This window comes from Falco naumanni, chromosome 1, assembly GCF_017639655.2.
Source record: "Falco naumanni isolate bFalNau1 chromosome 1, bFalNau1.pat, whole genome shotgun sequence".
NCBI classification, from domain to species: domain Eukaryota; kingdom Metazoa; phylum Chordata; class Aves; order Falconiformes; family Falconidae; genus Falco; species Falco naumanni.
In genome coordinates this window covers 105,876,670-105,903,109 of record NC_054054.1, presented here as the reverse complement: position 1 = coordinate 105,903,109, position 26,440 = coordinate 105,876,670, and the positions used below count along the sequence as shown (strand labels likewise).

General features: G+C 44.8%; 2 protein-coding genes across 9 annotated transcripts in view; one reads left to right on the top strand and one right to left on the bottom strand.

The window, feature by feature from the left end:
- Nucleotides 1–506: 506 nt before the first annotated feature.
- On the top strand, nucleotides 507–16,014 carry LIG3 (DNA ligase 3). Of its 2 annotated transcripts, XM_040614689.1 has the most exons (20): nucleotides 508–644; nucleotides 996–1,573; nucleotides 2,068–2,205; nucleotides 3,106–3,303; nucleotides 3,745–3,896; nucleotides 4,820–4,986; nucleotides 5,655–5,732; nucleotides 5,843–6,011; nucleotides 6,676–6,831; nucleotides 7,285–7,416; nucleotides 8,090–8,169; nucleotides 8,642–8,729; nucleotides 9,742–9,819; nucleotides 10,086–10,209; nucleotides 10,600–10,742; nucleotides 11,550–11,624; nucleotides 12,219–12,365; nucleotides 13,443–13,617; nucleotides 14,537–14,628; nucleotides 15,449–16,014. In XM_040614689.1, exons 2-20 carry the CDS (start codon nucleotides 1,015–1,017, stop codon nucleotides 15,680–15,682), a joined length of 2,985 nt encoding a protein of 994 aa, XP_040470623.1. In that variant the 5' UTR covers nucleotides 508–644; nucleotides 996–1,014; the 3' UTR covers nucleotides 15,683–16,014. The 2 variants fall into 2 exon arrangements, 1 of the variants encoding a protein (XP_040470623.1); XR_005831008.1 differs by lacking the exons at nucleotides 14,537–14,628; nucleotides 15,449–16,014 and adding an exon at nucleotides 12,517–12,659 and having other exon boundaries at nucleotides 507–644; nucleotides 13,443–13,533.
- Nucleotides 16,015–16,717: 703 nt separating this feature from the next.
- The window catches only part of RFFL (ring finger and FYVE like domain containing E3 ubiquitin protein ligase), a 33,032-nt gene continuing 23,309 nt past the window's right edge, over nucleotides 16,718–26,440 (bottom strand). For 3 of the 7 annotated variants that reach the window (XM_040614711.1, XM_040614702.1, XM_040614719.1), the window contains exons 3-5: nucleotides 23,552–23,956; nucleotides 21,577–21,660; nucleotides 19,366–21,201 (exon numbers count right to left, since the gene is read on the bottom strand). In XM_040614711.1, coding sequence (XP_040470645.1) covers nucleotides 20,698–21,201; nucleotides 21,577–21,660; nucleotides 23,552–23,956 — 993 coding nt within the window. In that variant the 3' untranslated portion in view covers nucleotides 19,366–20,697. Of the gene's footprint in view, nucleotides 19,224–19,365; nucleotides 21,202–21,576; nucleotides 21,661–23,551; nucleotides 23,957–26,440 lie in introns of those variants that run through there. The other 4 variants (XM_040614735.1, XR_005831011.1, XM_040614743.1 and 1 more) reach the window with 4 other exon arrangements.

Genomic DNA, 26,440 nt, shown 5'->3' with positions numbered 1-26,440 from the left:
ATACCTCCCTTTTTTTTCCTTTTCCTTATTAAAATTTCATACTTTATGTCTTTAACAATCATCACAACCTTTTTATAAATAAACTTTTCATATAGTCTTCTATAATTCCTCTACAGCACAGCACTCTTGAAGGGCCCATTTCTGGAGGCTGGGGATAGGGCAGTAGCTCAGACCTGCACGAACACGGCACAGCACTCTCGAAGAGCCAATTTTGAAGGCCAGGTGACACAACAGGACCTCAAACCCGGACCAACACGGCCCAGCACTCTTGCCGGGCCGATGTGGTGGGGCCTCCCCTCAGACGGCACCCAACTCGACGCGGCGCCCTGGAAAAGCCGAGTCTGGCAGCCGGGAGAGCGGCATCGCCTCAGCGGCGCCCAAGGCGGGAACGCGCTCGCGGCGCCCAAGGCGGGAACAGCGCGGGAGGCGGGGCCGGCGAGCACAGGCGCTCCACGCACGCGCACGGCCTGGGCGCCACTTTCGGGCGGAAGAGGCGGGGCGCACGCGCGCTGCCCTACGGAAGCCCGCGGGGCGCGTTCAAAGGTGCGGCGGTGGCGGCAGCTCCGGCCTAAAGCGGGGGCTGGAGGGTGTCGCGGCCACCGGCTGGGCCCTGAGGGTAGAATGGCGGCGCCGTGAGGATCTCGGTAAGTCGTTCCCCTCGGCGCGGGGCAGGACGGGGGGGCCCGTGGCGGCGGGAAGCAGTGGTTGGGCTGTGGCGGGAAGGAGGCCTTGAGGCGGGCTGGTGGGCCGGCGCTCGGGTGTGAGGGGAGAAGGGGCTGGGGGCGAGGAGGGGGCTGTGGGGCAGGCGTGTGAGGAGGGTCGGGCCCTGTGGGGCGGACTTAGGGGGTGACGGAGGCCGTGGCGGGGGTGCGGGAGCGGGTCCCGGGTGGGGCAGGCCGGGGGTGAGGCCTCCGAGAGGCCGCGCGTACCGCACCGGGCACAAGGCGCAGGGCTCAGGGCGGCCGGGGGTGCTCAGTGTACTCTCTTGCTTGCAGCACACACGGAGCAGGCTGGATGCCCGCAGGCAGCAGGACACTAACACAAGCAGCCCGCGCACTCGGCAGGGCCACAGGACTTTTCTCCCCCCAAACACAGGTCACCTTGCCAAGACCCTACCTGTGCTGCGTTGGGCTCCCCGAGGCCAGCCCCGGTTACTGGTACCAGCCGCTGTTACAGCGTGTATCTCTCCAGTCGCCAGGCAGAAAACAGGGGGGTGGTGCTGGGGCTTTGCCTTTCCATCTGCTTTTGAACACTTGCCTTCGCCAAGCCTGCACGGCTGCAGAGGACATGGCAGAGCAGAGGTACTGCGTAGACTATGCCAAGCGTGGCACGGCAGGCTGCAAGAAATGCAAGGAGAAGATCGTGAAGGGAATGGTGCGCATCGGAAAGATTGTGCCCAATCCCTTTACGGAGTCTGGTGGGGACATGAAGGAGTGGTACCATGTGAAGTGCATTTTTGAGAAGCTGGAGAAGGCCCGGGCCACCACCAAGAAAATCGAAGACATCACAGACTTGGAAGGATGGGAAGAGCTACAAGATGAGGAGAAAGAATTAATCAACAAGCACATCTCAGGTGAGACACGAGGCAACACCTGTGTCACTTTTCTTATTTACTCTTTCAAGGTATGTCCTGATTGCCACACAGTCGTGCCTTTACTACAAAATCCTCACAGATATATTAGTATGACCTAGTGACAGAAGACGTAATGCTGCTCAGATCTGTGTTTCAGACCTGTAGGAAAGGGAAGAAGTTGTCACTTCTCCAACAGCACTTCTTAATTCATTTGTCATGACTGATTATGAAGAAGGTCTAGGTGATTTAATTCACATGCAGACACGGGCAGTTAAATCCCAGGACGAAGTATCAGTTATTTTCCATTTTCAGCTTTTTTCCATGATCTTTAGTAAATTATGTAGTCTTTTAATTTTTGATATCTGAAAAATGATCCTTCACTTTTTTCTCCTCCATCCCCAGTTCATTTAAGACTTGTTCGTTGCAGTCTATCTTACATAATATGTTGAGGTGTGAGTTTATTTTTGACTGCCGGTTTGAACCTTGTTTTACAGAAGCTAATTCCAAGGCTGCAAGTACACCGAAGAAAAAAGTGATAGTCCAAGCTAAAATCACTGCCACAGGACAAATAACTACAAAAGATCCATTAGCTCTCATCACTCCATCACCAAAGAAGTTCTCTGGCTTCACAGGTAGGACTTAAGAAACTGATTCTGAGAAATCCTTCTCTTCTAATATTGGCATTAGAGGTTTTATAACTTGGTGCAGATCAGTAGGTTTTTATCTGTAGAAGATGGTTTAGTTTTTAAAAAACTAAATCTGTTTTGGCAGAAATTGTTAGTGCTTTCTTACGCTGTCAGTCTTGAAAGAACTGATGTTTTATTTCCTAATATTCCCAAGGAAACAAAGTTATGCAGTAACCCACATTGTCAGGCTGACTTGGCTACTGCCTTAGTCCATTGGCCAATTTCAATCAAATGTGAAGGTAATAGATTAAGTATATCCCCTGTGGAGCTCGAAATCTGTAAAAAATTGGTTGTGAGGGATTCCCAGTTACAGTGTTCATGGAAGGGAAAACTTACTTCTCAGCAGCTTGTCCTGAGAAACAGCTGCCAGCAGGACAGTCGGTGTGTGAGCACTAACTGACCTGACACAGGCGTGTAGCTCTGAAGCACCCAGAGCACGTGTTGCCACATACACAGCCAGAGATGAGCGTGTGTAGGGCTGTTAGTCTTATGAGAGAAAAGGGGCTGGGGACTTTTTTTTCCCCAGTAACACAGGAGCATCTGCCAGCAGGAATTCCTTTAAACCTTTGAGAAATCATATTTGCCTGGTAGAATTAAGGTCCAGAAAATTCTGGGGTACTGTGAAGAGCAAAACTAATGGAAAAAATGGTTTTGTGGTTTTTTTAATAGTAATTACATTTTTAAAGTTGCAAATTTTGGCATAGCACTCATCGTTATTCAGTTCTGAAGCTTTGCCAGCGCATGGGGATTGTTCTTTTCAGCTTGCCAAGCAGAGGTAGCTTCAACTTCAAAATCTGCACCAAATTATATTTGTTAAAAAAGCAGCTTCTTATGTCTTTGATGCAGCCAAGCCAAAGAATTCAGAAGATGTCTCTGCAGACCCTTCCCACAAGTCTAGCCTATCTGCAAAAAAATGTGATCCAAAGCACAAAGACTGCTTGCTCCGAGAGTTCAGAAAGCTCTGTGCCCTGGTTGCTGAAAAGCCTAGCTATAATGTGAAGACGCAGATCATCCAGGATTTTCTGAAGAAGGGATCTGGAGGAGGTACGATTCCTGCTTGGCATTCTCGGTGTATGAAAGTCCTCTCAAAAGCAACCTCAAAGTGTTATTTCAAAAGGAATGGTGAAATAAAATCTGATTGCTGTGTAGTCCAAGCTGTGTGCTATGATGATTTCTAAACTATGGAGGTAATGTTTGCAAAGGGAACTGTTTATCTAAATAACAAATTCAGATAAGAATGTCTGTCTAGGATTGTGGGAAATCTTTGTAGGTGCCACCAAACTTAGTGCTGAGATCTGATTTGGAGGACATTTGTGGGTGTTTCCCCTAAGAAATCTTTCACGTGAAGCAGAACAACATGGTGGAAAGAAGCCCCAGCTGGGTGTTTTTTCCCAGGGGTCATGCTAATGGGCACAACCAGCCCTGTACGTGAAAATAAACGGACAGTCTGTAATGGTTTGTGGGGTGTTGTTTGGTTTTTTTCAGATGGTTTTCATGGTGATGTATACTTGACCATTAAGCTGCTGTTACCAGGAGTCATTAAAATTGTTTACAACTTGAACGATAAGCAGATTGTAAAGCTGTTTAGTAGGATTTTTAACTGCAGCCAAGAAGAAATGATCCGGGACCTGGAACAGGTGAGTGCGGACAGCAGTTGTCTTCATTTCTGCTGTTCAGTCCCTTGATATGGGAATTTTATAATGTTGGGGGTTTTTTTACTCATGTTTGAAAGATTGTTGGCTTGACTGTTAGAATGGCAGTTGGTTATTATTTGTTGGTTGGTTATTTTTTTTCACTTCAGTTTTCGTAGTGCTTCCTGCCATCTGGAACCTTTAGAAAATAATGTTTAAACAGAAAGCAAGATAGGAATTCACCTGCAAAACTTCAGAAAGCAAGACTAAAATCTCTAGGCAAGTTGGGCTGCATCTGCTTTGTCAAAACTGCTTTGTCTAGTATATTCCTATGTAACTGATTTGTATTACTTTTTTCGTAATGTCACATATCAAAAATTGTGATTCAATTAATAGGTCTGTTACTGTGAGCTTAAGTTGCTTCATACAATTAAGCTACACTTACATAATTGCAAGTACACACGTGTGCATTTAATTCTTGTGCATAGGAGTTGATAATTGACTGTGCACTTCTAATTCATTGCCTGATGGAGAAAATAGGTGAATTGGGTAATGAAGTTAGTTCTTTCACCTGTTTATTGCCTTGGTGTATACTGCCTTCTAGTGACATCACTAGAGTGTTTCAGATCCTTGGATTTACAAGTGGATTCATCCTGAAGAAATAAATGGTCTGTGGTGATACAGCAGTGAAAAATAGAGCAATGAGATGATACTGGTGGTATTACCTTTTGTTTGCAAATGAAACACCCAGGAAGCTTTATTCTGTGTTGTGACAGCTTTTTTCTAATTTTGATTCCAATTCCTTCGTGCGATCCCAGCGTGGTTGCTGTGCTTTATCCTACTTACCGGAACTGTGTTGAAACCCCAGTGGCGTCCCCATTCTCTACCCATAGCTCTGATCCACACCCTTGCTTTGTTTTTGGAGACAGGGAGATGTTTCCGAGACCATCCGCCTCTTCTTTGAACAGAGCAAGTCTTGTCCTCCAGCAGCCAAAAGTCTCCTGACCATCCAAGAGGTGGACGAATTCCTAATCCAGCTGTCAAAGCTTACTAAGGAAGATGACCAGCAAAGTGTGCTGCAGCGTATCGCGCGCAGGTAAGGAAAGTAATCGGCCTCTGGAAATTTATCCTAAAACTAGGAGTAGTTATCTACATACTGCAAGCTGGAACAGTGAAAAATTAATCATAAGCCACAGAGACAGAACTTAACATCTGTTGGTGGTTTGATTAAGACACCTTGACTGCTGACCAGCAAGGGAGAACGTGTATGGCTCCTGCTTGTGCCAGAGAATTTCATCCTTGCCTGTCAAGATGCTGCTCAATGTATACTAAACAAGTGGCTTGCAGAACTACCTTAGTGGTACTTAGCTGTTAATTATAAGTTACTGTTCTTAGGTGTGTTGGGAAAAGCCTTCAAGCCATTTAGACTGTTGAGGATTCTTGGTCTGGCTCAGTTTGTGTTGATCTGAGGCTGCAAGTGTTACTATCAGTTACTCTTGATGCATTAGTTAAGTGAAATTTGGATAGTATGTCAACACCGAGGCAGAAGAATATTGGCATTCAGACATAAAGGCGCTAAAAAGCCTTTTGGGTATTCTCTTGTGCTTCTGAGATGTCACTTCTAACGTATTCTTATTTGAGTTTAAACCCTCCAGAAGGGGAAGACCTTTTTTATTTACAGAAGCCTGGATCTGTTTCATTTTTTCAGCTGGAAAGTAGTTCAGTTAAATGTCTACCATTTCTGAATCTTCTCTTGCACTTCAGGTGCACGGGCAACGACCTGAAATGCATCATCAGGCTAATTAAGCATGACTTGAAAATGAATGCTGGAGCAAAGCATGTGTAAGTCTTTTCTTGTGAGATAAAACCAGAAGTGGGTGTTAGCCCCACAAGCCAGGAGCGGCAGACCTGAGGTTGATCTGTGTTTCCCTCCTCTCCTCCATTTGTTAAAGGCTAGATGCTTTGGATCCCAACGCTTATGAGGCGTTCAAAGCATCACGCAACCTCCAGGATGTGGTAGAGCGAGTCCTGAAGAACCAGCAGGAGGCTGAGAAGATGCCAGGTGTGAAGCGAACCCTCAGTGTGCAGGCCTCTCTGATGACCCCTGTTCAGCCCATGCTGGTAATGTTGGCTCCCCTGCAGCGGTGTCCTTCAGCCAAGCGAGAGATGCATTCTCACATGTACTGTCAGACCCTCACCTTTAAGAATCAGTAGATGGATAAGTGTGTGTAGTGTGAGCGAGTAGAGTGTGCAGCGCTGATTTTTATGTTTAATGCCATTTTATAAAGTTTTCTACCAAGAGGCCAGTATTCAATGTACTCAGTACTTGCACCTTCAGTGCCACTGCAGAATCTTGACTTGCTTTCAGTCCAGGAGTGACTTTTTTGTTTGTTTGCTGTCCTTCCAGAAGTGGATCCTTTTTTCTGGAAACAACTTAAGCTTTCCATTGGATTAGAGATTTGAATAAGTTTGGGGGTTTGTTTGAACAAATCAGAGTTAAATATTTACTTCTGGTCTAAGCGCACTCCTACAAAAGACACAGATAAAGATATTTACACCTTTAAGTATTTGGAGGTGATTAGCACTGAAAAGCTGTAACTATCTGGGCATATGCAGATAATTCTAAGTAAATGAGTAAGAAAAGAAAACCTGGAACTGGATATCAGAGACCCTGGACAAAAAGATCAGCAGAGGAATTGGTAGTTCAGTCATGAACTTAGGTGAGTAGCTTTATTTTTAAATGTACCATCTGAGTTTGTTTGGAATTTCTCTCCACCTTTTTAAGGCTGAAGCCTGCAAGTCAATTGAGTATGCCATGAAGAAGTGCCCAAATGGCATGTATGCAGAGATAAAGTATGATGGCGAGAGGGTGCAGGTCCATAAAAATGGAGATCATTTCAGCTACTTCAGCAGAAGCCTCAAACCTGTCCTCCCACATAAAGTAAGCACTGATAAACAGTCTGTTCTGTGTGCCAGCTCCTCTACAACGCGACTGAATTTCACAACAGTTTCTATAGGCAAGGAGGATACCTTCTGTTGTAGACTTCCCTGATTTATGTAGATACTTGGAATCTGGAAAAGCAGCACTTAATAGAATTGTAATCAATTCATTTTGGTGGACATTAAGAGCTTGAAACTAAAATTAAACTGTCTGCTGTAGAGTCCTCTTTATGCACTGCATTTTCAGAGGCTTGTTGCCAGTTGGGTGGCTTGGTTATATTTGTTCAAGGCTCATTTTTCTATTTGTAGACTGTCCTGTCTGTACTACAGTAGAAAGTAAAGCTAGTGCAGATATGCCTACACATCTCAGACATGTTTCTGGAGAAAACATCTGCATTGGAGCAAGTCCCTCTTTTCAACCAGTAGACATTTTTCTTCTCTGTTTTATCCCAAGGTAGCCCATTTTAAGGACTTCATCCCCCAGGCTTTCCCTGGTGGGCAAAGTATGATCCTGGATTCAGAAGTTCTTTTGATTGACAACAAAACTGGCAAACCACTTCCTTTTGGGACTCTTGGTGTGCACAAGGTAAAAAAATCCTTTGTGGTGATTGGAGCCTCTTATTCTGCAGACTTAAATGCACTAGCATGCAATCTGTTATCACAGGATCGTTTAAGAGATCTGGTGTTTGCTAGAGCATCTGGGGAAAAAAATAAGACCCCCGAGAAGGCTGATATTCATGAAAATGTACTGTTCTGATACAATAGATTTGATACTAACCTGATCACTAGCAGGATAGTAAGCTAGAAGACCACAATGATGCAGAGAGTATTTAGCCTGTATGAATATTATGTAGTGCTTACATCTAGACAAATGGTCGTGAGAAAGAGGACAATAAAATGAAAATTCAACTGCAAGTGCTTTAATGTAATCATTAATCTGAAGTCTCTGGAACACATGTTGGGTTTTTGTTGCAGCAATAGTGACAGGTGTTACATTGCCCGAAGTCATTAATATTTGTAGCATTATTTCCCCATCACTGGGAAATTAGCATGTTTTATATTCTTAGTTTTGACGCATTCAGTTTAAATCCTAATTCTCAGAATACTTCTGTCTTTGAGAAGAGGCCTAAGCTTCTTAAAACTAAAAGGTTAGGGAGATAAAAATATCCATCCTTTTGCTTCTGTTGTTTTTCTAAAACTCCATATTGCTGCTTGCTATGACTGCAGATTTCTTCTAATTGATCGGACTTGTCTTTCAGAAAGCTGCTTTCCAAGATGCCAACGTTTGCTTGTTTGTGTTTGACTGCATCTATTTCAATGACATCAGCCTGATGGACAGGTATGTGTCTAGCACCTGGCATAGTGTGAGAGTAGCCTGACCGGTTTCCCAGCATGAGCTGGCTGGACTACGCTGGCCGCTGCAGCAGGAGCAGTGCACACTGGCTGTTAGGACTGGCCATTTACCCCGGTAAAATCCAGGCAGCATGGGAGAATCCTTGCTGTGCTAAGGAGTTTTACTATGGAGCTCCATCTTGCTCTGCAGTTCCAAAATACCAGGGTTAACTGCATTTGAACCGAACTGCCTGTGATTCAGTACCCAGCTCATCTTATATCCTCTGAATCTAAATGGACTCTTAACAGAATTTCTGTTTTATAACTTGCTTCCTGGAGGAAAGTAAGAATTGATTGTCCTTTCTGGAACCCTGTAGGTTAAATCATTTAATTACCTAAATAGCCTTTCTCAATGTTCACATGACTGGTACTTTGTGTTAAAATTGCTGCTTGTCCTTAATTACCTCTACCTGGTTTAGGCCTCTGTGTGAACGTCGTAAGTTTCTCCACGACAACATGGTTGAAATCCCCAACCGGATCCTCTTCTCAGAGATGAAGCATGTCACAGTGAGTTCGATGTTCAAATGGCGTGGATGGTGATCTCATAGATTGTACTCTGGACAATTCGTTGCTCCTTCAACCACGTGGCTTTTTTTATGATTAAGGCTGCAAATCCAGCAATTCCCTGTCTGTCATAACGGTTGTACTTCTGGTCTGGGTGCAAGACTTCTGTAGCTAATGTTATTCAAGGAGGCCATGCCTGTGCTCCCATCTTGTCTCAGCTACAACCACTTCAGTATAGTCTTGCATGTCCACATATATCTTTTTTTCTTTTTTTTTTTTTGTGGGGGAGGGGGAGGAGTGTCTTAATGGTTTTGTAGCCATTGTAATTTTAACATTGCTAGGAGGAGCTAAAGCCTGTTGCAACTTAGTCTGTACTGTGTGATGCTGAGCTGTGTAGAGAAGACTGAGGTGTGATTGAAAGGAGCTAGGCAGCTTCCAGTTTCCAAACGGGCAGCTTCAGGTGCCACACAGCCTTGATACATCCTCAGTGCTAAAAACTGCATTTAGACAGCAGCATGCTGAGTTTCTCCTTTGATTGCTATGCACAAGCCCCGTGTCTCATTATTTTTCCCCAGTGCTACTGATTTCTCTGGTACCTTGGGTTTTGGCAGAGAATGGTTGGACATTTGGAGCAGAGAAAGCTTTTTGGGAAGAAAAAATAGCATGGGTCCCAAGGCAGTTGGGTAGAGAAGCAAGCAGACGCTGCTGGCTGAAAAAATCTCATCTTGCACGTAAGGGACATACTTGGGACATTATCAGTGTGGCTACCTCATCTTTGAGGAGTGTTTTTTAACTAACCCACACTTTTTTTCTTGGGACATATTCCCGGCTTAGCCACTGGATGTGCAGCAAAGAGAACATGTACAGGAGTCTCCTTGGAAAAATGCTTTATGAAATCACCTGTTCATCTCTCTGCTCCTGCGTTGGTTTTAGTGCACCACTGCTCCAAATAGAACGCCTGAAGACCACAGTCCTTTGACAGTCTTGAACTAACCACGATTCATTTCCTTTTCAGAAAGCTTCAGATCTGGCAGATATGATCACCCGAGTCATCCGTGAGGGACTGGAAGGACTGGTGTTGAAAGATATGAAGGCAGGTTCACATTTACTTTTCACTGGTGTATGCTGGGAATTGGGGAATAACAACAGAGAGAGATGTGAGGATGAAGGACACAAGGCTGAGCGTTCTTGAAACATCTCTGGGTTCTTGTCGATGCTGATATCCAAGTTGCTCTTTATATATCTGAGCACTGCGGTGCTCTTGTACTGCTAAGCTGGATAAAAGCAAGGGCTGTTTGAGGCGATTGCTGTCCACCAGGTGATCTGTCTGACTGGGGGTTCTGGCCTTGCTTTGCACAGGGTAATTATGAACCGGGAAAACGACACTGGCTGAAAGTGAAGAAGGACTACCTGAACGAGGGTGCAATGGCTGACACAGCAGACCTGGTGGTGCTGGGAGCTTTCTATGGACAAGGCAGTAAAGGTCGGTCTCTGGAGTTGGCTTAAGTCAGATGTCTCTCAGTTCAGAAAACTCAGCTTTTCCCATTCCAGGCCCACTGTAGCATTTGGTCTCCTATCAGAATGAGACTGGCTGTAGCGGTGACAGTCTGCTGCAGCCCATCATGTGCCAGGCTGTGAGTTTACTGCAGGTTAGTTGGCACAGCAAAGCCTTAGGTGCTGGGCTGGGCTTTTACACAGCGTAGAGGCTCTGTTCAGCTGCATGTATGGGAGCTGATGCTGTGAAGCCATCACAAGCCCAAGGCCCCTTGACTCCCTAAGATGGAAAGGAGGTTTTGGTTCATTACTTTGCTTTTTGAAAAGCTATGGCTTGTCCTGTAGAAGATGCGAACCACCCTGCTCTCCCCTCCTGCAGGGGGAATGATGTCCATCTTCCTCATGGGCTGCTACGATCCTAAGAGCGAGAAGTGGTGCACTGTGACCAAGTGTTCTGGTGGCCACGATGATGCCACCTTGGCCCGTCTGCAAACAGAGCTGGATATGGTGAAGATCAGCAAGGTGAGAGGGGCTCTGGCCTGGAGGCAATCAAAGGAATGCTCAGCAAAGGCCTTGGTGAAAGCCACCTTGCTGTTGAGGTGCTGGCTAAATGCAGATTTGAAGTGCTCTGCTGGGAATGAAGAGAGGCTCAATTAGAGTTAGAGCAGATAAACCGCTGGCACAAACGTGTGCAGCCAGCTCCAGGTGGGGCACTGCCTGAGAGCTGTACTCAGGTGGGACGCCAGGCACCATCTGGTTCCTGCCGAGACCAAGTTGGTTTGGGTAGGGCAGAGCAAGTACCGGGTTTTTGGCATATTGTGATTGGCGAGGGAGGTCACTAGATGGGGCTACGGGTGAGGAGTGCTCGGCCTCTGTTGTCTCCTGGCTCCGTAACCTGACTTGCAGTTCAGACTTCTTGTGAGTGGCTTACTTAGGTGAGGAACCTTACTTCTCAAGACTTGACAAACAGAGAGCTGAATTTTAGTATTTACCTAACATCCTGAAGGCCATTTGCATCAAGGTTATAGAATCTTAAAAAAATGGGTAGTTTTATATGAATCGCAATTGGAGCGACGATGCGATTGCTTTACCTATAGAATGATGGTGATTGAGAGCTGTGTTACAGATCATCTTTGTGATTCTGTAGAACCGGTTGCAGACCAGTGCACCTTACACTGCAGGCTATAGCAAGTTTCATCCATACAAAGGCCATGTAATCCCTATAAGCTAATCTACTTCTGGGTTATCTTTCAGTAATGTCTTCTGTCAAAATAGGTTTGTATATGATCATAAGTGCTATCATTTTGGGTTTGTGCTTTTCATTAATAGGATCCTAGTAAAATTCCAAGATGGCTAAAGATCAACAAAATCTACTACCCAGACTTCATTGTCCCTGATCCAAAGGTAAGTGCTGTTATAGTCGTTTAACTATGTTTTCCAGCCTTGATATGGCAATCTACTGTACTTGATTTAAATGTACAGATTGTCCGTTACAAGAGACATACTTCTCATTCTTCATACCTGGAACAGGAAATTAAGTGCGAGTTTTTATCTCTGAATCTTGCAGGTTCATTTGAAGCTTAAGAAGAAATCATACCTGCAGCACTTCTGGGAAATATTCTTGTGTATTCAATCCCTTCCAGAAGTGAACTTCCTTTAAATTTGAGGCATGAAAAATTTGACTTAAAATGGTTGAAGCACAACTGTAACCCAAAAGTTGCATTGGTTTATGAAGTTTATCAGTGTGCTTTGCACCATGCGTGTCTGATAGAAATAGAAAAGATGTTAATGAGAAATTGGCAGTATACGTTAGCTGACGATCTCTGACTTGCTGAAAAAAATAGAAGCTTTTTTAATTAAGGTGACTGAAGAGGTTAGTTTGTGTCTATGGAACTGTGTGCTGGGGGTTGTTGTAGAGGTAGAGGGACACAGACACATTGGAGTTAGTTGATGAGAGAACACAGGAATGTGATGTGCCTTCCCCAATGCTGTGTTTAGAAAGCCCCAGTGTGGGAGATCACAGGGGCTGAATTCTCTAAAGCCGAAGCCCACACTGCAGATGGGATCTCCATTCGCTTCCCTCGCTGCACCCGCATTCGAGATGACAAAGACTGGAAGACAGCCACCAACCTCCAGCAGCTCAAGGTGAGTTAACGTGCTGTGTCTGCAGCACATTCGAGAATGGGTTCTGCCAGCAATCTAGATTTGAAAAGACAAATTCAGATGGCAGGGTATGTAGCAAAGATGTCTGTTGACTGGTACCTATGATGGCATGTTACATTTTCCATTTTTCTAGGCTCAGGCTGCTTGCTGGATTATTTTGATGTGAATCTTATTCTTTCATGGGGCCTCCCAAGTCTCTTGAGCTGTTGTGTTGTACACTTTCAGGAAAGTCTGTGCTGGCAGCTAGTTGTATCAGCCCTTGTAACAGCCTTCATGGTGAGCAATTTCCTTCCTGAAAGAGGTGACCTTTATTCTCTTAAGTGCTTATGGTCATTCAGTCTCCCATTAATTGCTGAGATTGGGGGAGGCATCTGGGAAGTGACTAAGGGTAGCCTGGCCTGGTTCCCAGGCACAGGGCGGGGGGACACACACCACATGGCAGTCAGCCAGGATCCCTGGGGCTGCACCCACCCCACTCAGCTTCTGCACCTCCTTTACTGATAGAGACTGCTTGGCTTGCTGCCATCCCCAGCAGTGTCAGCTGCTGATGAGCTCTGTTCTCAGTCTGGATATTGTTGTTTGGGCTGTCTTTGCACTGCCTATGGGGATACTGGCAGCAGGTGGAAGTGCTTGTTCTGCCATCGAAGCAAGGAGTGATTCAGCCCACCTGCTGTCCAGCAGTCTTTCTAGCTCCCTGTGCTGGTAGGGCACAGAAAGGTAAAATACCCTCTTCAGACTGTTCCCTGAGTGAGCAATGGGTATCGCTCATCTTCAGGCTCTGAGGAGTTAGTCTGTCTCACTCTGTAGTGGATGATGTGAATGCGCCTTTTGGTGCCTCCCTGTGTGGCTTCCCTTTGTGTCGAGCAGCTGGGTGGAACACAAAGCTTGAACAAAAGTTGACAGAAAGTGGCTACAAAGAGGTGCAGGAAGAAAAAGCATTTGAGCAAAGACTTCAGGGCGGGGGGGAAACAAACCAGAGGAGACAGTGCCTAACAGCTCGTGCCTCGTGTCAGAGGTTTCACTGTGGTTAAAGGCAGTGCTTTGTTTCTGGTGGGACAGGAGCTGTACCAACTCTCCAAAGAGAAGGCTGATTTCAGCGTGGCTGCTGCGGAGGAGGATGAGTCCATGGCTGGCAGCAGTGGAGAGAATGAGGGAAATTCCAGGTCTTCCACACCACACAGCACTATTAAAACTCCCCCAAGCAAGTCACCTGCAAAAGCCCAGAAGCCAGAAGGTAAGACGGTGTTTTCCAAGGAGAGGAGCCTCAGGGTGTGTTCTCTGCCTTTGGGGCAGGTTGGCTTTGGATCCCTGTCTTCTGTCAGATGCTTGACGATCCTGTGGCAGCTTTCATGTGCACGTCAGGGTTAACAGGCAAAGCTGTTTTAGACTCTTGGTTTGGCCTGTGTTTCTCACGGCGTGGATTGAATAGCCACAGCTCTGATGTGTGTTGGGATTAAGAAAAGATGGAAATGGCACTGGTGACGCTGTTTAGGTTGGTGCTTAGGCAACTCATTTAGACAATAAAGCTCTCCGGGATTATATGCTGGTTAGAATGGGTATCTTGCACCTAGCAGGATCTGTCACAGCTTGTACCAAAACTACTTTGGAGTGATTTCCCTGGCACTGCAGTCACTTTTAACCTGACAAGATCAAGGTCCTTAGCAGACTGTGGAAGACTGATCTGAACAGCAAACCTGCTGGTCACGTTCCTGCAGATCACGTGCCCTTCGGTTAGATGTCTTTGGCCATGAATCAGCATTTAATTTAATTTGTATGAAATTCGTGCATATAATAGGGCACCTGGATGAAGGGGATTTCCAGGTAGTAAACTGCAAAGCTGTGAAATGAGTTTTGTTTCACCAGCGCTTTGTTACTGGGAACAACTTGAAGCAGATTTCTGTGCAGTTTCAAAAAGACAGTGTGGTGACAGCAAGGAGGGAAGTTGAACAGCAGCATCCTGGAAATGAGGGCAGGAAGGTGCCCTACACCATTTGCAGGAGGAAAAATATGTCTTGCTAGTTACATTCTAATTCATGGGTTTTCCAGAAAGCCGGGGGGGGAGAACTTCCCTTTTACTCTCTTCATCTTCTCCTTCTAATACATGACCAGTATGTGGAAAGAGAGCACAAATGAGACAAGTTTTTGTTTTTTAGAGAGCAAAGCAGTCATTGAATCCCCTCAAAAATCGGAGGAGAAACGAGGGGAGAAGAGAAAAGCATCTGAGATGGATGACAATGGAAACAAGGTACGGTCAGCGGGACAGCAGCCACTTTGGGGTGGGAGGAAGCTGAGGCAGTTTGGTTTGTCTGTTCACTTTTGTCTTCCATCTGGAAAGTCTTTGAAAGCTTCCTAGAGCAGCACCCTCAATTGAAATGAAATATAATGGCAGAAATGGCAGCAACAGGTCCCCTTGTAAGGGAAGCAGGTGGCTGCAGCTGCTCGGTCTGCAGAGCTGACATAACAGGTTTGTCGTGCTAAAGCCCAGTCCTGTGTTCACCCACCAGCAATGTCCTGCTCCACAAAGTGCTGTGCTTGCTGAGCAGCATCTTTTCCTGACAGCTGCATATGAAAAGTTGGGAGCTGTAAAGGAAGAGAACCGTCCTTTTGAGCCCACTGTGCAACAGGTTGTAGGAATGGATTAAAAATCACTGAGCTATAGTTTCCTGATGAGCCTGGAGTAGCTATTTTGATGTAAACCGCAAGTCCCCTCCCAGGGCGGTTACGTTCTCCTACTTTAAAAGCTGATGCTTCTTAGTTAAAGACAAAGACATTACGTTCATGTTTACTGGACCACATCAGCATCATCGCGAAGGTGAATAATGGGGTAATAATTCCCCTTCGCTAGGGAAGCACTGTTCAGCTGGAACATCGGGCTTCCAGAGGAACTGTATGGGTCTTGCTCTTGTGTATGCTTTAGTGGTGGCCCAAAGAGTGGGCACGGATTAAATGATAACCTCAGGAACTGTGAACGGAGTCATTTATGCCTGCAAAGAAATTAGTGTCATTTCCAGACCAATCTAATGTTTTGCCAACCTGTGCTTCTCATCCTCTTTCACAACATGCAGACACTGCTGGACATATTCACTGGCGTGAAGCTTTATCTGTCACCCTCTGTGAAGGACTTTGACAGAATCCGGCGCTACTTCATAGCATACGATGGGGACCTTGTGCCAGAGTTTGACACAGCCTCAGCGACACATGTTATAGGGGACATCGATGAGAATCCTGATGCTAAGCGTGTGTCTCCCAAATGGATCTGGGAATGCATCCGGAAACGGAGACTGGTAGCCCCATGCTAGCAGTGTGGGACAGCTGACCGGTCCTGACACAGGAATTCCCTGAAGGGGAAGAGCTCAGAACTAGGTAGGTGGAAGAAATGGTGAGATTCCTCTGTGGAGACATGGATAGAAATAAAATGCCCAAGTCCATCAGAGGTAGTTCTAAAGATCCATAGCAACCATATGGAATGAATTAAAAGAACTCTTTGAAGAAGTGACCCTGCTGAATCCATTTTTCTGCCCAGAATGTAGACCAATGCACTTATCCAGGTGCTGGTGTAGTCTCCTTGGGTTTTTAAAGTTTGGCTATTTTTATAGATAAAGAAATAAAACTGAAGCAGTTTCTCCTTTGCTGTCAGGACTTGTTTTCCAAAAGTTATTCTCTACCTGGACAGGAAAAGAGACCACCAAAAACGTGAAGCCACTGGCTGTATTGCCATGATAATTTTGCTGTGGGGCTACAGTTTCTGTGACAGACGTGTCCTCCTGCGCTGACTTTTCTTTCCTCTCTTCCAATGTGCAGCGCAGGTCTGTATCCAGTAGCAGTTTACAGCTCTGCTGCGGGCTTCACATTAACACCAGGACACCAAACCAGCTGCCATTACAGCAACTGTAGCATTATCCACGCATCCTCTTGGAGTGTTTGGTTTTGAGCATATGTTGCTCGTGTGTTCTGCTATTCGTGTTTCAATGTGTAAAAGCTGAGGAAGGAACTGTGCCAACTGTATCATTTAGGATCGTTGAAAAACCTTACCTGAAGGTGTTCAAAACGGCAAGTACTCTATTATTAATGAAACACAGAAAGCAGGTTTTAGAAATGGGTTCATTTTAACTATTTTGTTAAATAACTGCATGTATACACTGTGAAAGTGAGTTGGCCAGTTTACTGGTTCCTTTAGTCTCAAGGGTACATTTTTCCTTCAACCTCTTCTGTACTGGTACCCCACCCACTAATGACATTTGAGCACCTGGTGTCCCCAGTCTTATTTCAGAAGTAGCTGCAGGAGCTCTGCTTTCTCCTAGCCCACTGGTAAAGGAGTCAGAAAACAAGGTGAATTAAATCTCTTTTAAACTTTATTACAAAATTATAAACCAAACTTCTGTACCAAAACTAGTAAGTTTAACCATCGTAGTACCAAGAGAATTCAATAGAGAATAACACATGCCATTTCAAGTAAATATTAACTTTTAAAATATTTAAACTATGTACAGTGTACATAAAGCACATAAATATTTCCATTTACTTTATTAGTTCAGATCATTATATTCTTTTGGATCAGTAATCAGTTTCTCCCAGATTTTGATTTTCCTTTAGAAATAACTCAATCACAGAGAATCCATTTTTGCAAGGGAAATGCTTTAGTTGGGAGAAAAAACCAAACCACTTCGGAGTCATACGGTGGGTATATCATCTCACCCCTAAGGTTTCAGGCATTGATCTGCAGTTTGATTTATCTGCTGTAGAAAATAAGCCTAACCTCTACAAGTAGAAGTACATCTGTCCACAGGGGAATAATCTTCCTGCTGAATTTCCCCAGCCCTGAGTTTAATGAAAAATATGACAACATGGAGTTTCACAGTGAATTTACTAAATGAGGCGGTTCAATGCTTTGTACGTGTATTCCTGTTCCTCTTAAGAGGTCCCTGTGAGCCCCCTGAAGAGTAAATACAGCTACTGCTTACCTGCAACTTTTTTTTTTTTTTTAACATGCTGCATTGAATTGTACCAGTACTCTTCTCATGCTGGAAGCTGTTAAACCTTAAGCCAAAGACTAGAGAACAACCTCAACAGGAAAGAGGTAAAATTCAGAGTTTTTAGTTCAATAAACCTCAGCAGCTTTTGCTTTTTTGTGAGGTTCAGAGACCACCTCCATAGCACAGAGGTTCTGCGACCTCCTGAGTGACAGATTTCTTCAACTTAAGTGCTTTACTCATTTTAACTTGCAGAGCAGAGACCCTCTGCTCCCTGCCAGGTGAGAAGCAAGGTGCTGCTCATGCAGTATTCCACATTTAAGATGACACAAGTTTGATTTGCTGTTAACATATATTACCATTTTTGGCAAAAATAGGTGGGGTTTTTTTTCTGGAACTGCACTTGCACTACCCCAGAAGCTGTAAGTGGACACTTGTTCCTTACACTGTTCCTCTGCCAGCAGCTACACAGAGTTGGTTTGAACACTTAAGTGATCACCCCAGCTGTAAAGGAGAGAGCTCGGCAGGGAACAGCCGTAGCAGAAGGCAGCCAACTTCACTAAGGACTTGAAACGAGCTGAAAATTTAAGGCATCAAGATTCTGAAACTTAGCTGTGTTACCAGCCAAATGGCCTCAATCAAGCAGAAAGAGTACAAAATAAATCGCTTGCGATAAGCAGTCTGAACGTAACAGGACTGTAAAACTGAGCAGAGCAGAGGATAGGGGGAAGCTCATTAGTAAACTGAAGTATCTGCAATGATGATTGCTCACCTTACTGACTCAAGGGAGATAAAGTTTGCTTTCTTTCATTCCTCCCTTCTAAAAAGTTCCCTGTACTTAAAGATGATTGTGTCACAGTGGAACCCTTACTATTCTTGAGCTGTACGTTTTCTTCCCTACACCCTCTAAAAAAGACTCAAGCCTTAAATTCATAGCTCCTCCATCGAGTGGAGTCCAGTTTTAAAACAATCGCTGGTGAAGTCAAAGGAATCAACATCAAACTAGAAATCTCCCTCACCCTAGTTTGTAAACAGAAAACCACCACCACGCAAGGTAAGGCTGTATGTTCCGTAGAGTCTCACTCCCCTTACATTTTTCAATAATACAAACTCAGTCTTCAAATAAAACTACTTTTTCCTTAATCGCACTAGGCTAGAATTACACTTATTCTGAATATGGACACCAGAGGCTGTCTGCCTGCCCTGCAAGCATAAGGGTTTAACATTAAATTAAAAAAGTAAAATTAACAAGCACAGTAGAATTTTAATCTTTGAAAATAAAGTTGTTGCTGGGTGTATATAGCCTAAGCAGCAAAAAAAATGTCGCTTTTTGAGACCCCAGTCCATGCTTTTGTTTGTTGTTCAGGGGAAAACATAAAGCCTCTGAATCTGATCTCCGTGGTGGGAAGCCAAGCATCCATCTATCCCCCATGCTAGTGGATCAAGTTATTTTAGAATGCACATTGTTAATTTCTGTGTCTGCTGCTGGCAATGAGCTCCGAGGAGTCCAGGCACTGCGGTGTAAAGCACTATAGCGGGAAGAGCACAGCCAGGCGGGGCTCCACCAAGAACCATTCTCCCCAGGCTTCCAGCTTCCGATGGGGTCCCCGTGCCAATCTCTGTAACGATTCTGACCCTTTCTCTAACGGCGGATGAGGCTTTAAGGCATCACCGGTCCTTACACACACTTAGGACTTAAAGACATGGACGGCCCTTATCACGTACTGCCGGCATATGGGGCACTCGCTCATCCGCTTCCCACACTTGGTGCAGGTGACCATGTGGCCGCACTCGAGCAGGACGCAGTCGATGGGTGCGTCCATGCAGATTTTGCAGAGGTTGTCCTCTGTGCCAGGCAGCCCAGCAGCGCCTGAGGAAAGGAGAAACCATGGTTTGCATGAGACAAATGTCATTTCTGTGCAATCTGTGAGCTGGCTTTACCAAAGGACTTCCCTAAGGTACTTTGGCACACTGAAGGGGGGGGGGGGGGGGGGGGGGGGGCGGGAATTATCCAGTGTAGACACAAAGGGAGTACTGGCTCCGTCAGCTGGCAAGGAGAAGGTTAGCTTTTACACAGGAATTTGTGCAATGAAAGCAGAAATACCGCTGACGTTCTTAGCACTGAGGCAAATGAAGCAACATGGGTCTCTCTCCCAAGTGACAGGATGAGAGAAAACAGCTTCAGGTTGCGCTGGGGAGGCTCAGGTTGGATATTGGGAAAAACTTCACGGAAAGGGTTGTCAAGCCTTGGAACAGGCTGCCCCCGGATGTGGTTGAGTCACCGTCCCAGGAGGTAATTAAAAGAAGCATAGATGTGGTGCTTGGGGACACAGTTTAGCGGTGGACTTGGCAGTGCTGGGCTCATAGTGGGACTCAATGGTGAAGGCCTTTTACAACCTAAAGGATTCTATGATGAAGAATATCACTTACCCGTTTGATCATCGGTGTCAGAAACTGCAACGTAAGAAGAGAAAGTTATTTGGTGAGAATAAGAGAAGCGGGGAGGGGGGTGGGAAATTACCTTGAAGGGAGATTACTAAACCAAAACTGCTTTTTGCTGATCCCCACGCAGAGGTTCAGGCTGAATCTCTGCTCAGGATCTGTTGTTCAACTTGGCAAGAAACTTTCTGTTACCGAGCTTTCACAACAGCTAGCGCTTCACAAAGATAAGCAACTATCTAAAGCAATGTCTCAATTTTTAAGACAGTCTCCAAATGTATGCAGTGTCTGGCTTCACAGAACTACGACAGAACTGTTCAGTAGCCCCTTGTGCCAGTTTCTTTGCTGTTCCACAACCTCACTGATATTGCTGAGCACAGCTGTGACACGTGCAGGCAGCTGATTAAGAGAAAAGGATAAATTCTGTCAAAAGCACAAGATACAATGAGAGAATATAAATCCAAAGCAGTTGTCTTAAGTCTGTTACCATTCATAGAGGACAGAGCTTAGCGAGATGTGGTTAAGAAAACACCACTTCTTTGGACAACACTGAGGAACAAACCTACCTGTGAAACCAAAGTGTCAAAATGCATTTCTCTTGTAAGTTATTTACACGTATATGTATTTTTAAACTAGTCACCTAGAACTGCAAACTGGCATCTGAAATTCAAACCAGATACATTCTCCATACGCCACTGTCCCCTCATCCGTCAAAGCGCAGGCTCAGCAAGAGCAGGTAGAAGCCAAACCACCGATAATCACAGCTGTTCCACAGCAGGAGCCACCATCCCTGCGCACATGCCCGCCCTGAGCTGCCTGGCTGCTTTCTGCAGCGTTTTCCTTCTGGCTTTGCCATGAGTCAATGGGTAGGCGCCCACCCAGCACCTACAGTCACCCATCGACAGTCACGCAGCAGCTGTCCTGTGGGTGCCACGGTGACCAGCGTGATCTGCCAAGGCTCTACAGAACCCCGCGATGAAGGGTGCGCAGTTCTCCTTTGTTGCTACTACAGGGAAGTCACTCTCCAAGCTACCAGTACCTCCAGCTACCCTCTCCAGTACAAGCAGTGGTGAACAGAGCTCAGCTACTCCAACATGCGTCACACTACGAAACAGAAATCTAAGGTAAGCTCTATATCCTTCTGCCACTGTCCCTAAAAAGGGAAAACCTGGAAAACAGGCAGGTTTGCTAAGTTTCTTACCTAGATGTTGAAGGTCTTTCTCTTTATAAAGACGAGTCACTCTCTCTAGCAGCTCCCACTTTTCACAGCAGCCTTTGTAGTTGACAAAGTTGCGAGCAAGAATTTCCTTCAGCTGTCGCACAGAGAGCGTGTCAATGTCGCCGATGCTTGTTAGATCGGAAAGAGAAGCCTTCCTCCCCTGCACCAGGTTATCTTCTGAGTCTGTAGACTGAAAGGGGAACAAAGATGGAATGATTCCTGCCCTCAACACCTAGCACTACCATTTAAATCAACTTTCAACACGTGCACTAGCAGGAATTCATGTTTGGGTGTACATACAACTGATTACTCTGTGAATTCCCCCATCTGTCAGAAACACAAGCCCTAGGATGGAAATTATTTTTTTTTATAGTGTCCAAGTGACACCGGTTCTTTCTATATGTGGAAGACAAGGCGATGCCAAAGGAAGGGGTTGGTTTGGTCTGCTGGTGGTCAGTCTGAATTACTGTTTAGTCACCCATATCTGCAGTACCAATTCCGTGGTACACACAGCCTAGGAAAGAAACCTGGTATTCCTTGTCATCTAATTCCAGGACACACAAACCTGTGTCTCCTCCTCTGTTGGTGCTTCTGCTGCATTCTCAACTCCTGTCATACCGACTTGGCTGGGAGGCACATAACCATTTCCCTAGAAGAGGAAATAAAGCTTTCACTAACAGCGTATCTCCGTGTGTGCAGAAGGAACAAGCTCCAGAGAGGACAAACTGCAGCACAAGGTAAAAGCAAGGCACACTCACAGAAAACACTTCCTGTGCAGCACTTACAAAAACAAGTAAACGAGTAAAACTTTTTGAAACTGAAGTGCAGCAAAGCCCCCCCTTTATTTAAAACCCGACAGTTTGTTGTTGTACAGTAAGATTGCCACGTGATGTTCTTGTGAGGCTGGATCAGGAGGAGGCCAAATTTATACACTGCGATATAGACAGATAGATAGATGCAGTTCTTCCCTGAAGCGTTGCAGTGTGACACGGTGTGATATCACGGCTCTGATGGCACATCAGCTATCACACCGCAAGCTCGGTGTAAGCCTCCTCTAACACAGCTCAGAGTCTACAGGCCATCTTCAAAGTAACCACACAGAAACACCTCCTCAGGTGAGTTCTGGACTGGACAAAGAGGAGATACTAAGCAAAGGACAAGCAGCAACAAAGCTGGAGAGTGAGAAGGGGCAGTTGCTTTGAGCGCTCAATAAAATGAAAGGCACAGCCATGTAATTCTAGCTGACTTGCCCTCAGCAGCTATCATTCCCCTCTGTGGTTTCCCTACTGACAAAGGACGCTGTAACGTTACCATCCTACTTATCTAAGTGGTGACTCATTAATATTTACAAAGCAAAAGAGTAACAACGATGATGAAAGAGCCTGACCTGTAGCAGGATGTCATGCAAGTACAGACAAGAAGCTGAAATGTATCATGGGGCAGTAAGGGAAGGCAACAGAGCTGAATTTGCTGGTAAAATTGGAATGCCAATATCCAGAGAACCAGAGAATAAAAGACCTTTTAAGTGATTAGCAAAAAAACATCCTCCCAGGAAAATTCTTCCTTTGTACTAGATCTATCTGCTGAGGAAGCAGAAGGTACATATACTTTCACTGCTCTAGTCCACAGGGAACTAAATACACCTATTAAGTAACAGGACTAGGAGCAGATGTCAAACACTGAGTAAACTTCCCATACCAGATAGCAGAAAGACAAACAAAGCAATGTCAATAAAAAATAATTAAGCTTAAACGCCCCTGACAAGGTTTGTCAGAACTGCAGAGTTCATCATAAAATGAAGACTTAACAACAGGCTCTGATTTTGTCTTCCATTGATCTGAGTCCAGAAGAGACCAAAAACCTCACCCATCTCGCAATCATCTTTCTCATCAGTTTCAGTTCCAAAAATTACTTTAACCTGCGCTTTAAACCGCTTGCTGTCTGCACGTGAATTAAAGAACAATAATAACCATGTCATCTAACACCTACATACAATTGTCAGGAAACTGCCAACATCAACACACAAGATGTATCTGTGCACCCAACAGACATCAAGTACCCAAGGAACCAGTCACAGGACTACGTAGCGGCAATGGCAAGTGTGGACCCAGAGAAAACACATCTCAAAATAGCAGTGGTGTTCTCGGAGTGACTGTTCAGTACATTCAGCAGTACCCACCAAATTAAATTCCTCTGGTGCAGAAAGGGAATAGCACATGAAAGCTGGTGATAGCAAGTCACAGTTTTACACAGCAAAGCAGCATAAAATAACTCATCTTACTTTCCTAATTATTCTGTAAGAACATATGAGGCCCTCACTTCAAAATTAAAAACAAACCCGAGAAATGCATGTATGAAATGCAAAGTATTTTGTCATCTGCTCCACAGAGAAGCCCTCCTCGCTTTTCAAGCGGACATCTTTAACACAAAACTTCTTTGGCACATTACCTACTTGGAAAACCTCATGCAACATCTTAGTAGTTAATCCAAAAATAGAGATGAATGAGTTTGCAAAAGATGCTTCTGGCTACAGACTGTACCTGCTGATGTTCCTGAGCTAGTGAGCTTGAGATGGGATCGGCAGACCCTGGAGACTCATCATGTGAGGTAGAAGATGCTATGCTGGTTGGTGGGAGAATCACAAAGTCTTGCTGTCCAGAGACACTAGTATTAAACGGGTTTGTTCTTATCTCATCTTCCTGGGTAATTACAGGCTGCTGGCCAAGAATCAGAAATACCAGGTCCTCCTTTTCACGACACAACTCTGTGGAAATCTCACGGAGTGCCAAATAGTCTCGCAGATCCTTAACCTTCATCTTTATTAGCTCTTCCCGCTGAAAAGCCGTGGCTCGGAAACGCTGGCACAGGTGGCAAAGAAGGGGCCCACCTTCAGGCTGGTTTGAGCAGGACGTACAAAAATTCTTCTTACAGTCCAAGCAGATGTGCTGGTAAAGAGAAGGGAACAGAATCAAACCCATCCACCGTGACCTGCAACAGAGGTGCACAACGACCACAGGCAGCGTTCCTCCACCATCCAGAAGCCAAAGTAAGAGTAGCCTCTGTTAAGACATAACCGAAACCTTCTTATTCATGAAAAAGTGCCAAGTATGTTGTTCATGTTCCTAGATGAGGAAAAAGATTGATCCCATGAGCAGATCGCCAAGTTCCTCACAGCTCTTAGAAAAGCAGTATTTACACTCCATTTACCCAGGATGAAATATTACATTCTTAGCCCGTTCCCTCAAATGACAGGAGTTTTCTGCACCTTATTCCAGCCCTGTTCGTACCGTTTAAGCCACAGATGAAGTCGGGAGAGCTCTGTGAGGCAGAAGGCTTTCAAGTAAATCACAGCTTTCAAGCAAAGCACATTGCTTTATAAAATAACGAAATACTGCTCTGTGCACTGAAAAAGCTCTAGCATTGGAGGGAACTACTCACAAAAAATTAATCTCTATTTCATAAATTTAATACTTGCTATGAGTGACCTCCCTTCCCCCCTCCCCTTTTTTTCCCCTTCAATTTGCTGCAATCACTAAATGAATCTTCTTTTCACCATACGAGGAAAAGGAAACGACAAGGCTTACAGCGTCTGACAGACATCAAAGAATTCAACATTTATTTATGCAACAAAAATAGCCAGCTTATTTTGAAAATAATACACACACTGTGTGCCAGCTAGGTGCTAGACAGAAAGTGTTGGAAGTTTTGGAAATATTAGGCCCTGGATGTTTAAAAACTTTACAGATTAAATTCTGTTGTTTAATGTTTATATTTTATACTGTTCTGGTCTCGTCACTCAGGGCTCGATTTTCAGAAGTTCTAAGCACTCACAGTCCGTGTTGACTTTTGCAGAAACTTGACTGTTCAAGACTTTGGAAAGTCAAATTCTACATTTTCCAATCGGAATAGCAGTAGAACAGCCACATTACATGCCTTTTAAAAAGTCCTGAGGGAAGAAAGAACTGGTTTCAGTGCTGGTTAAAAACACCACTTCACACTCTGAGAGAAGACAAGCATCTCTATGAAATCCTGACACCCTGACCATACAGAACCACGCAAGGAAAAAGACACATGCGGAGTTGGAGAAGCAATAAATACAGAGACAAAAAGATTGTTTTGTGAATTACTTCTAGTGACCAAAGAATATTTTTAACAGTTTCAAAGAAAGCAGATGTTTCTAATGTTTTAAAAGGTGTAAATTCACTACTTGCTTACACTGGCTTCTTCTGATCCCCTTTGCAGCCTGGCCACCCCCCTGCCCCACACTTCCCTTTACAATTATAACCAACAGGCTTCTCATTTAGACCCTGTAATAGACTTACAATGACAGTTAGTGGAAAGAATCCAAATTTCCTGCCTAAACTTTTTAAGACATGAACATTTCTACCACAGATAGAATCTCTGGTCATGCAAACTCAAAACCTCATCTCAAAATTGCTGGTTGGGGGCCTGCCAAGTAAAAGTGACTTTCATCAATCACAAAGCAAGACAGAAAGGGCAACTTCGACATACCATCCAGTTTAGAGTTTTCCTTAACTTGGTCATTATGAAAAAAAATTAGTAGGTAACTGACTTTTTTTTCCACCCTATGCCTGCAGGAGCAACCCAGCTTCTCAGGGAATTTTCAGGGCAGAGACAGGAACTACTGGTTGTGCATCTGTCTAGAGCAGGGGAACAAATACTCCACAAAGGCAGAGTAATGGAAAATAACCTCACTGGCAATGCTTCCCCTCTCTCAATCATCCGTCCCTGAGAGGGGAGCAACCAGAAGAACTGAGGGGGAAAAAAAACCCAACCAAGCAACCCTGCTCTTCTCTGGCAGGGAGAAGCCTCCCTCGTGCTCTGCAGACAGCAAACCGGCTCCGATGGGAACTGCTGGATGGCCAAGGATGTTCCAGCCAGAAAACTCCCACCTGAGTACTCAGATGTTCAGGTATCACACAAGCCAGCACAGTACAAGGGCTGCGTTACCCAACCTGGGTTTTGCTGGCAATTAACAGTCATAACACGAGTCTGTCTTAGTTATCAAATGATACATTTGAGAAGTCATAATAAAACGAGGCATATGTCTGGCTTATCAGTTCACCGCTAGGATTCATCTCTGGAGAAAGAAAAAAAAAAACAGCCTGCATCTGAACATCGAGTATTTAAAGATGCACAGAAGCTGTTTGCCACATCTCAGCATTAAGCAGCTTTACAGCTTCAGTGTATTTGTTGAACTCTGAGAGGGCAATGATTGAAGACACCAGTCTGCTCAGAACAATTATTTCAAATATTGCTGTAAATTAAAACTTGTTCCTAAAAGGTCAGACCACTTCTGAACGATGCTTACTAACTGGCAGTACAATTACAGGATGGTCAAACAGAAGTGAAACACTTTAAATCAGAAGCCTGTCCAGAGCAGAAGCTGTTCCTGGTTGTTTGCTCTA